This window comes from Acartia tonsa, chromosome 2 (genome assembly GCF_053477335.1).
Source record: "Acartia tonsa isolate MP-2025a chromosome 2, ASM5347733v1, whole genome shotgun sequence".
Lineage (NCBI taxonomy): Eukaryota > Metazoa > Arthropoda > Copepoda > Calanoida > Acartiidae > Acartia > Acartia tonsa.
Genome location: NC_137261.1, coordinates 51176894 through 51194493, shown reverse-complemented (window position 1 = coordinate 51194493; position 17600 = coordinate 51176894). Strand labels below are relative to the sequence as shown.

General features: G+C 32.1%; 1 protein-coding gene across 1 annotated transcript in view; it reads left to right on the top strand.

The window, feature by feature from the left end:
- The first annotated feature begins 2432 nt into the window (after positions 1-2432).
- Mmp1 (Matrix metalloproteinase 1) overlaps positions 2433-17600 on the top strand; it is a 64893-nt gene continuing 49725 nt past the window's right edge. Inside the window, exons 1-2 of the mRNA XM_080151245.1 lie at positions 2433-2541; positions 11713-11832. Coding sequence (XP_080007371.1) covers positions 2533-2541; positions 11713-11832 — 129 coding nt within the window. The 5' untranslated portion in view covers positions 2433-2532. The remainder of the gene's footprint in view (positions 2542-11712; positions 11833-17600) is intronic.

Sequence of the window (17600 nt, the reverse complement as noted above, 5' to 3'; positions counted from 1 at the left end):
CCCATCCCATTTTTATTTTTCGATTTCACCTGAGAGATTGTTGTTACCCTCCCTCAAAATAGTTTCCAGGATTTCTCAAGCTACATTGTAAAGGAGAACCATATCGGTTCAGCGGTTAGCGAAACCCTTCGAAAAACACAGGCACACACAGACTCTGTTACTTTTATATAAGGAACAATTCATCAATTAAATTTATCTTCATATTTATTTTCTTTAGTTCCCTCCTTATTACGGCATTTATGATGGTTCAGTGGCTGCATATTTTCTAATCAAACGATGATAAATTTTACCAAGCATTTAATATTTTTCTAACTATAATCCTCAATTTGCCCCCTTTTGTTTTTTTACCTCGAATTTTAAATGAGCTTTTAAAATTACAAGTTGCTTAACCCCAAAATGGGTTGGGGGAGTTCTTCCACCTCCAACATAATAAATCATTATATAAAAGTCGCTAACCGCCGAACCGATAAGGTTTTCCTTTAAATTGTAGTTTCTCATAGGTCCTGTAAAGGTATAACTATTTTTTGGAAATAGGCTTTAGAAAATATGCCTACAAATAGTTTACTTTTTCTTTTTTAAACTAAAATAGAAAATTAGAATGGTCGACTTCTCCTCCACCCCTCTACCTAAATTGCCCCTAAAGGCCTTTAAAGACGTAGTTGCTAGTAGATTATTAGGAGGGTTAATTAAATCATCTAGGAAACTTTCAATAAGTTATGTTTAACACTCCATGCAAACAAAACAAATAGGATCTATAGAAAAAATGTATAAATTAAAAGAAGCACTTTTAAAAATATTTTTTTAAAAACAATTTCATTAACAAATTTACAATTATAGTTTAAATTTCTATACCTTTTTTGTATGGTCCCAAGGACCTCTAGAAAAATGGTCTGCCAATAGTGAAAGAATATTGGGGGCACGAACTGTATGTAACTCTACCAACAGGGTATGGACCCTGTCCCGTTTTTGTATTGATTCTTTGAAATCATCTCATAGTGTCGGAAATATAAACACAGCAATTTGCTATCAGAAATAAAGGGTCCCCGCGACTTGGGGCAGGTAGTTGTCTGGATTATGCATTTTTACCTATACATTTATTCATCGGTTATCTTTTTAATTTTCTTTTTTTAATTTTAATGATTTCAAATAGAAAAACTTAAAAATACTATGTTATTCAATCTAACATTTTCAAGTATGGCTTTGAAACCGATTGATAGCCTCTGGATTAGAACCGTACTAAAAACTAATTCGGCCCATTGTGGCTTATAAAAATGGTTTCAATCTTTTAATTTTCAATTTTCATATTCCAGGAAAGCTGTCTATAATACGATGTAATATATAACTATTCACCTGTCAAAATGATGGACAGTGGTTTTTACCTAGTATTTTCTAATTCACTGTAAAAAAAACTCTATATATTTTACCTCTATCATATATAAAAAATAATTCTTCAAATTGAATTATCATTTCAAAGAAAAATAAATTTTGACGTCTGTAAAGAAATTATATCTGTGGTCTACAATCATCAGATTATTAATTTTAATCATTTCTCCAGGGATAAGAAGTAAAGACAATAGCTGATAAATTAATGTACATCCCCGATGATGATTTTAAAAAATACCTCTTCTATAGATAAATTATATATGAAAATTTTGACAAAGCCAGTCCATCAATTAGTCAAGAATTCATAAGAGCACCCAAAATTTTTAAGCCAACTCATAAGAGCAAGGTTATAAAACTTTGGTTACCAGTGTAATTTACCAATCTCTCCTCCCTCCCTGCATTTCTGCTTGCTAGAGATGATTATAGTGCAAATTCAAAATTTTGATCAAAACCATAATAAAATGGTTGTTGAAACTATTGAAATATTCACAAATTGCTTGAATTGTTTCAAAAGTTTCTTTTTACAATTCTATATTTAAAGAAGGGATAAAACTAAAAAAATTAGTCATCCCTATCATTATCGACAGACATACAAAATACAATCATAGATTAACTTTTCAAATCAATTCACATATATTCTCTTTGGAAGCTTCAAATTAGGTCATAATCCTTGTTTTTTAGAGTAATGGGTTTTCTATTACTTGGATCTTACACCAGATTATCATGTGCTCTAATAAAGTTTAACTTGTGGCAGGCTAAAATAACGAGCCCTCCCCCCCCTCATCACTCCCCTTTACCCCATCACCTCCCCTGACTGACCTATAAATGATGTCCATGTCAGCAAGCTAAAATGACGACAATTTTTCCTTGTCATAATATCCACGTATATTCATATTCTACATTTACTTTCAGAGTAGCTATGAAATATGTGCAGCTAAAAAGACCCTAATCAGAATTCTACACTCTACACTTGTGTTTCAGAGTAGCTATGTAATATGTGCAGCTAAAAAGACCCTAATCAGAATTCTACACTCTACACTTGTGTTTCAGAGTAGCTATGTAATATGTGCAGCTAAAAAGTCCCTAATCAAAATTCTACACTCTACACTTGTGCCATATTATTAACAAAAACACAGCAATACCATCAAAATGAATAAGGTAAGGATGATTCTTGTAACAATAAGGTATAATTAATAGCCTAGCAACTCTATATCATTACCCGAAAGTCTAAATGTCCACCATTTTTAACATTGTTCTTTTTCAAATTTTTTCTGAAAACAATTCGTAAGGGATATAATCATAATATTCTCCGGATCATTTAAAATATCGATTCCTAGGACAATCAGATACAATGTTATAGACAATTTTTACTTTATTTGTCGGAACGGGTCTTTGACACCGCGTGACCAGAAAAGAAATGAAACATATACTTTATTATTTTTATTTTTATCTCCGCGGTAAACGGTCTGTAATACGATGCCATAAATAACATTAATAGTTTAAAATATTTCATGTGTAGTGCTGATTTATTTTATTGGTTGAAACGTTTGGACACGATTAGATTTGTATAAACCAATCAAAATTTAGTAAAAGTACTCAAAGTATCTGAGTAATAAGTGGGTTATAAAACTTTGGATACCACTGTAATAAACAGTCCATTGTCACCTTCCTCCCTGGGTTTTATAAAACAAAAGAAGCAAAATAGAGAATTTTTCTATAAGAACAATCAATATTTTCACATCCTGTGGTATAATTATTTTGCTAATTGTTGTTTGTTAGTTAAAATTATATTTGTATATTCAAATAATTATTCAAACTAAGTTACAACAAGGATAACAACATCCATGAACCAATAAATATTGAATAATCTTAAAATTTAATTCCCAATTATACTTATTTATTATTAATAGTTATTTATCACATCGTATTATAGACAGATTTTCACGGATATTAAAATGTAAAATAACAAGATTAAAACCTGTTTTATTATTTTTTTTTTTCGTGAAAAATTGTCTGTAATATGATGTTTTACATGATATTTCAATAAGGCAGGGAACCAGTTCTTATCCATCGGATATTAATCGGTTTTGAAACCATACAGGAAAAATATTCATTGGAATTTAGCTTTCATTAAATTTCAACTTTAGATAATATAGACATCGTTTTCGCTTCAAATAATTTTTTTGTATCTTTTACTTCCTTGAAAAGTTTAATTGTTATTAAGAATTGATGTATGTAGATATTGGCTAATTTAGGGGTTAGTTTTGTACATTTTTGTACGTATGACGGTATGGGTTTTTTAGAGTGTACAAATATATTTAGGAGGGTCTATTTACTAATGTACAAAGAAAATATATTTTTAAAACCAACTATAAAACTTTGTAAGCAGTATTTTCATAGTTAATCGTTCTTGTACTGTATAAACCTGCGTATATTCTCGGTCTACTGTGTCTCTGTAACCAGATGAGAATGTCAATAAGAATCTTTACTTTGTGAATCAGAGCTGGTATCTTCCTTCAAAGTGCCTATCGAGCAATAGACACCCCCATCACTCTTTTATTTCTACAATTATAAGAGGGAAAGCTTTGTTTGATATGCATAACCGTTGTGGGGCTATACAAAAGGCGCCCTAAACCTATCTAGGGGCTATCGAGAACCCAATGTAACCTAACCTGAACTAACCTAAAATAAAAGAATTTCCTAACACCTAATATTTTCAATTTATTTAAAAAGTGATGGGGGTTCTGAGCTCGAAAAGACACTTGAGGAAAATTGTCTCCGAGTTTTTAATGATAAATAGCAGTTGGGTAGTTAGAAATTATTTACTTTCTTTTAAAAATGTAAAAATGTACAATCATAATATTAAAACCTTTTTTGCCCGTGCCATCTGCATCTCGTGGCTATGATTATACATTTTTATATTCGTAGAAAACTGGATCTAATACGATGCTGCACATAATTTTTCAGTATGGCAGAGAACCGGTTCTAATTCACTGGATATAAATCAATTTCGAAGTCTTACTGGAATGAAATATTTTCATCTTCCTTACTAAAGTAAACCGTAAGCAGTTGCATACACAGAATTATGTTTTACTCCCATCATATAATACAAGCATATCATTAAGTTTCTGCAGGGAGGGAGGGGACAGTTGATTGTAAATTAAACTGGTATTCAATGTTTTGTACCTACGTTATCTTATACATTACAAAGGGTATTTTTGTTAAGCATCATTTGGGATATATTTCAGTTAATGGTCAATTGTCTTTTCCCTTAAGATCTGTAAGTGCCTTTCTTTTGTTAAATCGAAGCTTTAAAAAATTTAGGGTCCGTACGTCAGTAACGATTTTTAGAATCATCCTATCGATTTAAAATCTATATTTTTACAATAATTTTTCCGTCTTTTTTGTTATGCTTTGCTTTTATGTATATTGTCATCCTTGTAAAACTATGCCTTTTGAACCGCAAGGGAAAAGATTTATTTAAACATTTTTAACCAAGGTGTCCAGAAGGGGGTCAAGGGGTTATTCACCCCCCTTATATATTTTATGAGGTTTGATACACAAGTCTATAAGTACATCCCCTCTGACAAGGGTCTATACTTCCCAAAAGCTTGCAAACCCTTGCAGTTTTTATTGAGAGGGGTGTCAATATTATTGTGTGCGCTTCGTGAAAAATCCTGAGCACGGAACTGATTTTGGAAATTGTCTGTAATGCGGTGCTATACATGATTTTTCACTATGGCTGAGAACCAGTCCTAATCCAGCGGATATCAATCGGTTTCACAAATGCATTCCGTAATCTTATTTCTTATTCCTACTATATTTTTCCATTCCATGCCTACTCATGACGACATTTAGAAGGATTTATTTATTTATATTTATGCAATCTTATTTCTATGATCAAAGTAGAAGGAACAATGTCTGCCTCTATATTAAGATCTTGGTAACCGCTATAAGGATGTTGTATAAACTGGTCCTCTAGCTAAGCTTAAGATCTCGGAAATTGCTGGTTTTAATGGGAGTACTTTTCAATGAAGCTCTATAAATTTCATGGGTTGGTTTTAGGCAATTTTTTATCATATTATTATTATTGACGAACGGACAAACCTTGTAGTAGCTTCACTTCTAGAAAGTACAAAGCATTCATTACATATGAAAATGCGTAAATTTTACAAGTAATTTCTTATTATTTGTGGGATAAACAATTCGCAATAAACTAAGATAATTTGCATGCTACAAATCATTAACCGTTCACCAATAAATATGGAAAGTCTAGATCCACAATTCCTTAATTGAACCAATAGAATCTCAGCATCAGAATAGTTATTATTGTATTATGAACAGCTTTCCGCGGATATAAAAATGTACAATAATAAGATTAAAACCATTTATTCAGACGAAAAAAATGTTTTTAATCTTATGATTATACATTTTTATACTTATAGAAAACTGGATATAATACGCTGCTAGACATAATTTTTTAGTATGGCTGAGAACCGGTTCTTATTCACCAATTGGTTTCAAAGTGATACTAGAAATTCCATTAAAATCAGTGGTTTAGTAAGCGAATTGGCAGTTATTTTTTTCACTTTATTCGAGAAATAGTCAACTACGAATTTCTTAGAATAAAGCTTATTTGTCTCTTGTTAAATTGGATTGAATAATATAAATGAGATAAAAAATCAACCAAAATCTATGTCTGCTAGAAATTCTATTATAATTTGGCTGATTATTATGTCTGTCATTATGATTGAACATCTAGGGAAATAAATCTATACGTTTACCATCATATACGTCATGAAAGCAAAATTATTATTTTGTTGAAATGAAACACAGAAAGAGAGGTTTTATGGGATCATGTTAATACAAAAGAATGACAACATCCATAAAGTGAAGCTCAAGAAAGCAGACGGTGAATCATACTGACAAATGTAGAATAACAGCGCATTTGATATTCAATATTCAATTTGGATTTTTAAATCAAAACAAAAACTCTTCATATATCTATCTCAAAATTACTTAAAACCTAATATGGACATTAGATCTTTTCATGAAAATACCCTTTTTCGAATTTCAATCTTCTGCTAACCTAAAAAGTTACTTTAGGGGCCTAGAAATATATGTACAAAATTTCAGCTCTCTATCTCTACTGGCGACCTAGCGCCAGGCATGTAAAATATCAACAGATAACGGTAGCACGGCGGTTTTAACAATATCTCAGTAATGTGCAGGTTTTCAGCTCTTCTGCATATTTCAATTTAAACACATAAGGCCAAAGATATTATATCCAAAAAATCTTTTGTCAAAGTCTACTCTAGACCTAGCGCCAGTCAGTTTTCTAAAATCATGCATTTTATACCTGTGAAAAATGAAATCGCCAGCGCTAGGTGTAGAGTAGACTTTGACAAAAGATTTTTGGGATATCATATCTTAGGCCTTATGTGTTTAAGTTGAAATATGCAGAACACCTAAATTCACCTTCCGAGCCATTTTCTAAGCATTTAAATTTTTTTTGTTGGAATAACGGGATTTCAAAACTGCCTTTTGAAAAGGCCTAAAAAATATCTTTTTTTGTCCCTTTTTTCACTGTATATAGTTACAACTTATTAAGATATTATTTTCAGGTAAAAAAAAATTAGCGCTTCCAGCACCAAAACCGGCAAAAACAGGCAGTTAAACTTCTGAACCCCTACTTAACCCCCTGACAGACCCACCCTCTATCTCGGCTCCTGTTACAGATAGAGACGTAAAACTTTTTTCTGGTTGTTCATGTGTATTTTTAGAGAATTACTTTTTCTAGTCATAGGGGTCAGACCGCTCCTTATCCGCTTTTTAGCGACCAGCCGCTAAATATTAAAACAGCTGTAGAGCGGCCAATTTTAAAGCTAAGAAAACCAAATTTTATGACAAACTATTATTTTTTATAATAAAAAAATACCTTTTCTAACCATCGCCGAAAAACGACAAATAACGGAAACCGCCAATTTAAAACGGTGGTTGGCGGTGCTAAATAATATTTTTATCTGTTTATAGTTACAACTTATTAAGATATTATTCTCAGTTAAAAAAAAATTGGCGCTTCCAGCACCCAAACCGGCAAAAACAGGCAGTTAAACTTCTGTATCCCTACTTAACCCCATAACAGACCCCCCCCCCTCTATCTCAGCTCCTGTTACAGATAGAGACGTAAAACTTTTTTCTGTTGGTTCATGTGTATTTTACTTAAATTTCTTTTTCTAGTCATAGCGGTCAGACTGCTCCTTATCCGCTTTTTAGCAGCCAGCCGCTAAATATTAAAAAAGCTGTAGAGTGGCCAATTTTAAAGCTAGGAAAACCAAATTTTATGATGAGCAATTATTTTTCATAACAAAAAAAATGCTTTTTCTGACCATCGCCAGAAAACGACAAATAACGGAAACCGCCAATTTCGGCGGTAAAATGGCGGTTGGCGGCGCTAGTTTTATCTGTTTATGATCACAATAAAGACTACATACAAAAATTGGCTGGTCTAGAGCTGTTTTAAGATTCTGCTACTGGCAGCTTAAAAACGGCAAAACTACAGGTAGGAAATACAAAATCAGTTAAAAATCGGTCAAGGAGTGTCCAAACAGTCATGGCCTTACTATTCACGGAAGTTTATTATTACTCAAGAATTAACAAAAAAAATTCAAGGTCTCTAGCTGTAATAGAAGCCACGGTATTCATGATATAAGTCAGTCTTTTAACAGTTTGGGAGGAGGGGATGTAACATTAAATGTCTCTTCCAATTATCTTAACTAATATTATACCAAGCGGGTTAAAATTATGTAAGGCCTCCTATTTAATAAGGAATTATCAGATCATTAGTCATATTAAGTCTTATATTTCTTTATCCCCTTTATCAAACATCCGTTGTTTTTAGGTCCTTTTTAAACATAAAAACTTAAATGACTGTAATTTTCTTATTTCTTGAAATGTTTATTAATATGTAAATTTGATAAAATATATATTTATCAAAAAATTTAATTGATTTGAAGCTTACATGGACTGCCGCCACTGGCTGCGGTCAGCTGGAAACAACAGCTGATTTTAAAAAAATTTAATATGTCATGTAGGCATGTAAGATAAGTTTAATTTTACAATTTTAAGTCTATAAGTAAAAAAGTAAATACACTGGAGCCATTCAAAGTTATTTGAAGACTAGGAGGATTATATCCTGCTGGATCATACCTGAACACATAATTTTCATCTTATTTTTTACTAAGGTTAATTAAATATTACAAAAGTAATTACAAGAGAGTTGTCCTTACTTCTGATCTTAGAGCTTTGTCTTTATGGATGTTGTCATCCTATTTTTTGTTTGTATTTAATCACTTATTAATGTTGTCTCTTAAGTTGTAACTATAAACAGATAAAAATATTATTTAGCGCCGCCAACTGCCGTTTTAAATTGGCGGTTTCCGTTATTTGTCGTTTTTCGGTGATGGTTAGAAAAGGTATTTTTTTATTATAAAAAATAATAGTTTGTCATAAAATTTGGTTTTCTTAGCTTTAAAATTGGCCGCTCTACAGCTGTTTTAATATTTAGCGGCTGGCCGCTAAAAAGCAGATAAGGAGTGGTCTGATCGCTATGACTAGAAAAAGTAATTCTCTAAAAATACACATGAACAACCAGAAAAAAGTTTTACGTCTCTATCTGTAACAGGAGTCAAGATAAAGGGGGGGTTTGTCATGGGGTTAAGTAGGGGTTCAGAAGTTTAACTTCCTGTTTTTGCCGGTTTTGGTGCTGGAAGCGCCAATTTTTTTTTACCTGAAAATAATATCTTAATAAGTTGTAACTACAGGGTGTCCCTCGTAAACTGGTTTTTTTGAAACACTTATTACTCCCTTAATATTTCAACTATCTTAGTAAAATAAAAAGTATTTGGCAGCCTACTACTGACCATTTAATGATATAGTGATGAAAAATCCGCAAAGTTAACAGAAAAAAATCTACAAGGTAATACATAACATGCTGATTTTAGTGATTATAAGACTAATCCACAAGAAAAATATGCCTTAGTTAACTTTTAAAGCAGCTGGTGGTCAAACGGTGGATCACAAAGACTTACTCCAGACATTATAAGAACTTGCATTGTAGTCTAATTAGAATACCTGGTATATTTCAGGTTCTTGTGTGCATTTGAAGCAAGCTCACATGAAAAATTAACAAAGAAGATCAATATTATGCCTATTTTTACATATTGTTTACTTATATTGCACTTCAGATTCTTGAATATTGAGAATTTCTGGTATTTTATGTCAAGTCTGTTCTATTTTCGTGCTTAGAAAGTCTGAGCTTCCAGCTGTTTGGACCCTAACTAATCTTAAAGTTCACAAAGGAAATATTTTCTTGTGGGTTAGTCTATATTCAATAAAATGAACCTCTTATGTAATACCTCGCAGATTTTTTCCTGTTTATTTTGTGGATTTTTCATCATTACTCCATAAAATGGTCAGTAGTAGGCTGCCAAATACTTTTTATTTTACTAAGATAGCTCAAATATTAAGGGAGTAATAAGCGTTTCAAAAAAAACCAGTTTATGAGGGACACCCTGTATATACAGTGAAAAAAGGGACAAAAAAAGATATTTTTTAGGCCTTTTCAAAAGGCAGTTTTGAAATCCCGTTATTTCTACAAAAAAAATTAAAATGCTTAGAGAATGGCTTGGAAGGGGAATTTAGGTGTTCTGCATATTTCAACTTAAACACAAAAGGCCGAAGATATGATATCCCAAAAATCTTTTGTCAAAGTCTACTCTACACCTAGCGCTGGCGATTTCATTTTTCACAGGTATAAAATGCATGATTTTAGAAAACTGACTGGCGCTAGGTCTAGAGTAGACTTTGACAAAAGATTTTTGGGATATAATATCTTTGGCCTTATGTGTTTAAATTGAAATATGCAGAAGAGCTGAAAACCTGCACATTACTGAGATATTGTTAAAACCACCGTGCTACCGTTATCTGTTGATATTTTACATGCCTGGCGCTAGGTCGCCAGTAGAGATAGAGAGCTGAAATTTTGTACATATATTTCTAGGCCCCTAAAGTAACTTTTTAGGTTAGCAGAAGATTGAAATTCGAAAAAGGGTATTTTCATGAAAATATCTAATGGACATGCTTACATTTTAGTTATAGATGCTCTGATTGTAATATTTTGCCTAATTCTTCTAGGAATCAAGTGAATGATATAATTTTGTAATATACTTTTTTTGCCTAAAGCTAAAGATTCATCACGTTTAGAGTCCTTGCATGGGTTGGATATAAATTTCCATGTATGATTGAGAAGAGGGGGTGGGGGAGGGCGTAGAATAGTTCTAGAAGCAGAAAAATGGATTCTACCAAATGTGGTGTTTATGTGGTAAGGTGAAGCGTTTCACCCTACAAATCGCGAGTTCGAGTTAAAGATTCTATCAATAAGTAACTAACAGTAGTTGCTACTAAAAAGGTATATTTTAAACTGAATACATTTACAATAGGATTATTACTATATATACACAATTAGATGATAACATAGGTTAGGTAGAAGGGGGTGCGGGGAGATGAGGGCGGAGCCCTGTTTCGGTGAATATTTGTGGGGTAAGCTTCAGCAAGGGGAAGGCAGACATCTCCCGGCAAGACAGTTGACTGGGGCTTGGGGTTGTAGAGGGGCCGCGCCCCTCCCACTATCAGAGATGTCCAATTTGACCGCTGCTTGTGAGGTGTCGGCAAGGCCCCGGAGGGGCCGGGTGAAATGGTGATAATTCTAGAAAAAAGGATGACAACATACAAATGTAGCGAAGCTTATGAATATAAAAAAAACCAAGGAAGTAGATTAGAAACGTTAATAATATAGCAGAGTATCATACACAGTATAACAGATAATCTGACAGACAAGTTGTAAAGTCTGTAGTCCTATGAATCTACACACAAAAAAAAACAAATATTATCTTTAAAAATTGAATTATAGAGCAGTAAAGATAGACCGACAGACCACGTGATATACATAGTAGATTTACAATGCTAAGTAAAAACCTGTATCAGAGAAATCAGTTTGGCTTCCAAACGGATTAATATCCGCAGGATTAGAACCGGTTCTCAGCCATATTGAAAAACATCGAATCACAGACAACTTTCCACGATTATTTAAATCTTGATCATAAAATTAATACCAGTTTAGTTAGCCTAGGCCCCTTCGTGGCTAAAAAAATAGTTTTAATCTTCAAAATTTCAATTTAATATTTTCGGAAAGATGTCTATAATACGATGCGGTTATAACTATTACCAAAAAAATCTACTAAAAAAGGCTATATTTTTTATTCTTTTTAGTCGAGCTCTTCCTTCTGGAGAAAACTGTTATGTACCCTGTGCTTCCTTGCATCAGTTATCAAACAATCAAATTCTTTCCCATACAGCAGACTCCATAATGGTAACCTTCCTGGGGCAATGGTAAGTTTCAAAAATATAGGATATACGGAAAGTGTTATATGTGACGTCTTAAAAATGCGTCTTAATCCATCTTTTTTTAGGGGTTTCCTCTTACACTTCTCCTCTCATCCTTCCTTTTAAGACGTATTTTTATGGCGTCACACATGACACTTTCTGTATCTCCAAATTTTAATACCTTCTTTATACCTGTATTTTTGTATGTTTTACTATCGTATTTTTGTTTATTGAAGTATTTATATCTACTTATTTATGATAATTATCAGTGATTTAACCAAAAGTACTTAGCGAGCACATAAATAACTCATTCCCCTTTTTATCTTTTAAAATGGATTTTAAGCAAGGGATACCATTTTTTTCTTCATGTCCAACCCCTATAGAACCTAAACCTGCAGGGCTACTCTGTGCCCAACAATAACTAACCTAACCTGACCTCAAGTGATAAACAAACAATTTTCGATTTCTTTCAAAACATGGGGAATGGATTTCTGTGTTTCACCAGGCACTTTAAGGGAAAGTGCCTTATATTTTATACTTTGTATATTTAATGAAGAATTCATATCTAGTTATTTGTCATGTTTTTTAAAATGATCAGTTTCAAAATCAACATTCTTTATACTAAAGTAACAGGATGTCTGTATGAATGTGTGTAAGCTAAGATCTCGTAAGAGATAATCTAAATGAACCATTAAATGTTTTGTTAAGTTCATAACAATATGAAAAATATTTTGTTAAATACTTTCCTTGTTTATGTTGTATATCTTTGTTATTGAATATTGTTATTTGTTATTAAGTAGTGAATAATAACAGTTACAGGTTACAGGAATAACTGCTTCCATAAGTAGGCAAGCACAAATTAATTTTTGGAGTAGATGCCCAACAATTAAAAAATCTTCAGACGTCTAACTTAAAAAGCAACCGAGAATATCATATTTTCTCTACAGAATTATTTTATAGAATGTCATATGAAAGACTTTATGCTCTGTATTTAAAAGATGCTGATAAAATACCATTTACAGACATGGACATATAATTTTGCAAGGGCTTAGTGACGGTCATTTGAAACTATAGATAAGCTGCGCTTCTACTAATTATCAAGGGGGGTGCATGCATGTGTTTTGTGTGTGTGTATGTGTGTGTGATGTGGGAATAATAAGATGCAATATTTTGACATATTTGGTCGTATTCATATTAGGAATAATTGTAATTTTCCTCAAATCAATTCTTGAGCACTGAAAATGCCCCTCCCCCCCCCCCCCCTCCCTTAGTTTCGAAATAATTTAAAAATTAGGAGGTGGGGTGTGTGGAGGGGGAGGAAAATTAACTGGACAAGGACCTTTATGGGTTGCTTTCTACACCCCCTTAAAGGTTACGCCAAACTTGACAAGGGGAGGGGTCCCGTGGTCCCTAGAAACTTTGAGAGAAATCGCCAGAATAATAATAATAACATAAACAAATAATAATAGGATTACATATAGGGGACAAGGTCATTACATAATTACATTGCATTTCTACCATTCTGGTAGTTTAACTTTCATATTCCAGTAAGGCCTTGAAACAGATTAATATCCGGAACCTGTTCTCATCCATACTGAATAATTCTGTGGGGCAATCACCTAACACAATATAACCTAACCTAACCTAAAATAACCTATAAAAAGCCATTTTAAAAATACGAAGAATCGCTGCTTATGGAGGGATGTCGTGGAAAGGACTATACCCCAATTTTTTATACAAATGATTAAATAAAAATAATAATATTGATACTTATTTTGTTAGCATCCAGGGAAGAAATTAAATTCATTTTTAAAAGCGAAACTTTTCTATAATTAGGGTCGGTCCGTTCGTCCGTCCGTCCGTCCGTCCGAGATAGATAGCTTTTATTCGTTAATTTAGGCATGTTACAATTGTCCTATCGATTTCAAACTTTGCATGATGATTCCTGTAGTAGTTAGGTACGATTTAGAAAGCGTAGCAACTCTATAATCATTACCAGAATGTCCGTATGTCCATTTTAAATATGTTCAGTTTTCTACTTTTTTAACAACAAATTTTTATGTGATTTAATTATCCGTTTGATCTGATTTTTAGTATATTGGTTCCTGGGACAACAAAAAACAATATTATAAGCAAAGCAACTCTATAGTCAAGTCCTAAAAATGTAAGTATGTCTATAAACATTATCCTGTATCAAGCAGTTTTTCAACAAATTTACTTACAATTTTGCTTCGACTCTTATACTTTTATATTCTGATTATTCAGTTTAGACACTATACAAGTGTTAATGTCCGTTTGTCCTACCGTTTCAGTGCTTCGCTTTTATGGATGTTGTCATCCTTGTTTTTATTTTACTTTCCACGGAAAACCGTCTATAATACGATGCGATATTATAACAATTAATTTTTTTTTTCTATTATAATTAAGAATTAAGTTAATCAGAACTCTCTGTTTAAAATAAAATAACAATAAGTTTACATTTTACATTCGATAGAAATCACAACAGATTAAAAAACAATTACTGCATAATAACTGATAAAAAGCTAATTTAATCGGGTGCTAATACAGATTAATTTTTTGAGGAGATAAATTCTCTTCAGGGAAATTTTTTTACTCTTACTTAGTTGTCACCCTTGTTTTCCTGTTATATAAAGTAGTAATTTTTTTTTGCATTTTGCTTAAAATTTCGTTAAATACCGAATTGATTGAGCTTCTTATAGGCCCTGGATGGTTTTAGGCTACTTAATTTGTGAATATAAGTTTTGTTTTAAGTTATTTTTCTACTTATTTACTCCTTCAAAAACAGGTGTCCTAGATGCTAGGAGAGCAGCCGCTTTTGTTAATATATATTAATACCAATTGTTGAATGACACTCGAGAGAATATTTAAGATGACAAGTATAACTACTTCCAAAACATGCAAAGCTTTCTAATATAATTAAGAACAGCAAAGCCTTAGCAAAAGAGTATAACATTAAGACATCCGGACATAATAAAGTTGTAAAGCTTCTCAGTAGTCACATGAATCTTCATATCAAATTAAGCCTTCTATCTGTGATATTAGTTGAGAAAATAATAAAATTCATCATCTATTAAATTTTTGTATTGCAGACCAGGGTTGATAGATCAACGGACAATGTGATTTAAAAGGTATATTTGCAAAAGTAAGCAAAAGGTCACCAAAATTATAAGTATCTCTATCTTGATTTTAGCGTCTATCTTGAATAGTGGGCGTGAAAATCACATTTTATATTAAACGGGGCTGAAAAACAGACTGACAGAAGGATACACACAATTATAGAGTAGGTTCGCTACTAGGATAGGGGAGAATGAGGGATGTAAGATGATACTTAATCAGATAAATATTGAATGCTGGACCAGGATTCCGGGTTCAGGTAAATTGTTTTAAAAATACATAGAAAAGAGCAACTTTTTCCCATAAAATATCTATTCCTGTAAAATACAACTCTTTTTTGAAAATTAACTTAATGTGAAATGAATTTTCATGAAAATGTAGGGTTTCCTCTTAATGCATTGAAACCATAAACGTTATTTTATACTTTTTTAGACTCTTTGTTTAGGTTAGGTTAAATAAAGGTTGGATTATCACCGTAGGGTTAGAGCCTCCGCAGGGGTTGGAAGTTATTTATTTCAAAATTTAATTGAATTAAAGTGAATTGTTAGTGTACCAGGTCATGTAATTTTGACACTCTCAGGCGTAAATTTAATTATTCAATTTCACCAATACATGGAAAAGAGGGCGAAAATAGAAAGGGGAGAATGTAATGGAAAAACAGCCAGGAAGTTTTATAACCACGTTCTTTTATTCGTTACCGTAAAAACGTTGAGGACTTTTATGAAATATGCATTGCCCCTTCGGAATATAATTAAACACTTTGAAAATATCTTCTTTTTTTACATATTTTCCTATCCCTTTATTACTGGTGTTTAATTTCTCGTGCACGTAATCAATTTTGTTGATTAACCTTATGATTATCAAATTATATAACATCTTGTTAGTTTACTCCAGGTAGGGAGGCGACATTGGACTTTTTATGACACTGGTACCCAAAGTTTTATAAGCATGTAGGATCAAAAACTTTGGGTTCTTTATTGAAACTAAATAGGTTAGTTCTAAACCAATAGTATCGAACTTTTTAACCAATATTTCTAATCTATAGAAGGGATAAATTTGTTATTTTCATTATGTAATAGCAGCTACGCCCCTAGAGGCCTCTAGGGACACTTCAGGAGGGGAGAGTCGAATTTGATAACCCAATTTATTTTTTTAGATTTTCAAAGAAAAAGTAAAAATTTGTTTTGGGAGGGGTAATTTTTTTCTAGAGGTTATTTCTCTTGGGGTGGTGGTGGTACCCTCCCCCAAAATAGTTATAAAACTTCCCGGGACCTATGAGAAGCTACCCTGTTAAGGAGAACCCGATCGGTTTAGCGGTTAGTGAGATCCTTCGGTACAAACACAAAGACACATAAACATCCTGTTACTTTTGTATAAGGATATAAATTTAACGTCCATAATCTTATCCCTTAAGATCCCTGTTTTAACCCCTATTACAAATATCTTATTTCATGAATATCTTTTCTGATAATATTTTTCAAACTCTTGAATCCCTTTGTAGATTTAGATTTTTAGTGGGCAATTTTTTGACAGTGCTATTTTGTACCAACTAATTAAGATTTAATAAAAGTCCCAAAAGATTTTAATCCAACGAATAAGATTTAGAAAGCTACATGATTTGGAATCCTGAATTTTTCAAACAAAAAAAAAACATCCTATTATTTGTGAATATTATGGAGAGTAGCCTCTAACCTCTAAAAATAATCTTAAAAACATAGTTTTTAATTAACTTATTACGACTTTAAAATAGCTTTCTATGAAAATAATATTAATAATGTCAGGTCAATACACCCTGATTAACAAATACGTAGAAATTTTTAATACCATATTCAATCATTATAATAATACATTTATTATTATCAACTCACGTTTTTAATATAATAATTAATTAAATTTTTTTGTGAAATTTTCATTGTTAAATAGTTAATTATCGCATAGTATTATAAACATTTTCCGTGGATAAAGAATGAAAATAGGCCGAAAGCCTGGGCCAATAAGCCTAAGAATAACTCAAGGATTAATTTCAGTTTTCGTTGAAAATTATCTATAACATGCTAGGATAAATGATTTTTTTCAGTCAGGTTCAGGACCGGTTATAATCCAGCGGAATAGAACGGTTTCGGAGCCATACTGGAAAATAAACTACCGAAACCTGGATAAAGTTAGATTTACAACGCAAAACTCGGTGTTTTCACATTTTGAAGGAATTTTTTGTCATTTTATTCAAAGTAAATTAGCATTTTTCATGTTTAAAATGGATTTTCTCGAAATAATTTTCAACTTGCTATAATTTCTTAATTATATCTAACTGTTACAGATTTAAAGGTTTAAAACGATACGAAGATTCTAACAAACTTAAATTAACGAGGGATATCTGTTACTGTCTGACCAAACCTAAGTATGGCAAATTTATTAGAGTTTTAGAAAATATATTAAAATTTAAAGTGATGGTCTTTGTTGATATTAAGATTAACAGTTTATGAACCTAAATAATAATTTTGTTTTACTATTTTTCTTAAAAATTATTTTGTAATGTTGTATAAACGCCCGCGAAACCTCCCCGAAAAATACGCACAAACATTCCAACCCTAGAAAATATTTCTCTCTCGGAGTATTCACCCTCCGACGATAGAGAATTA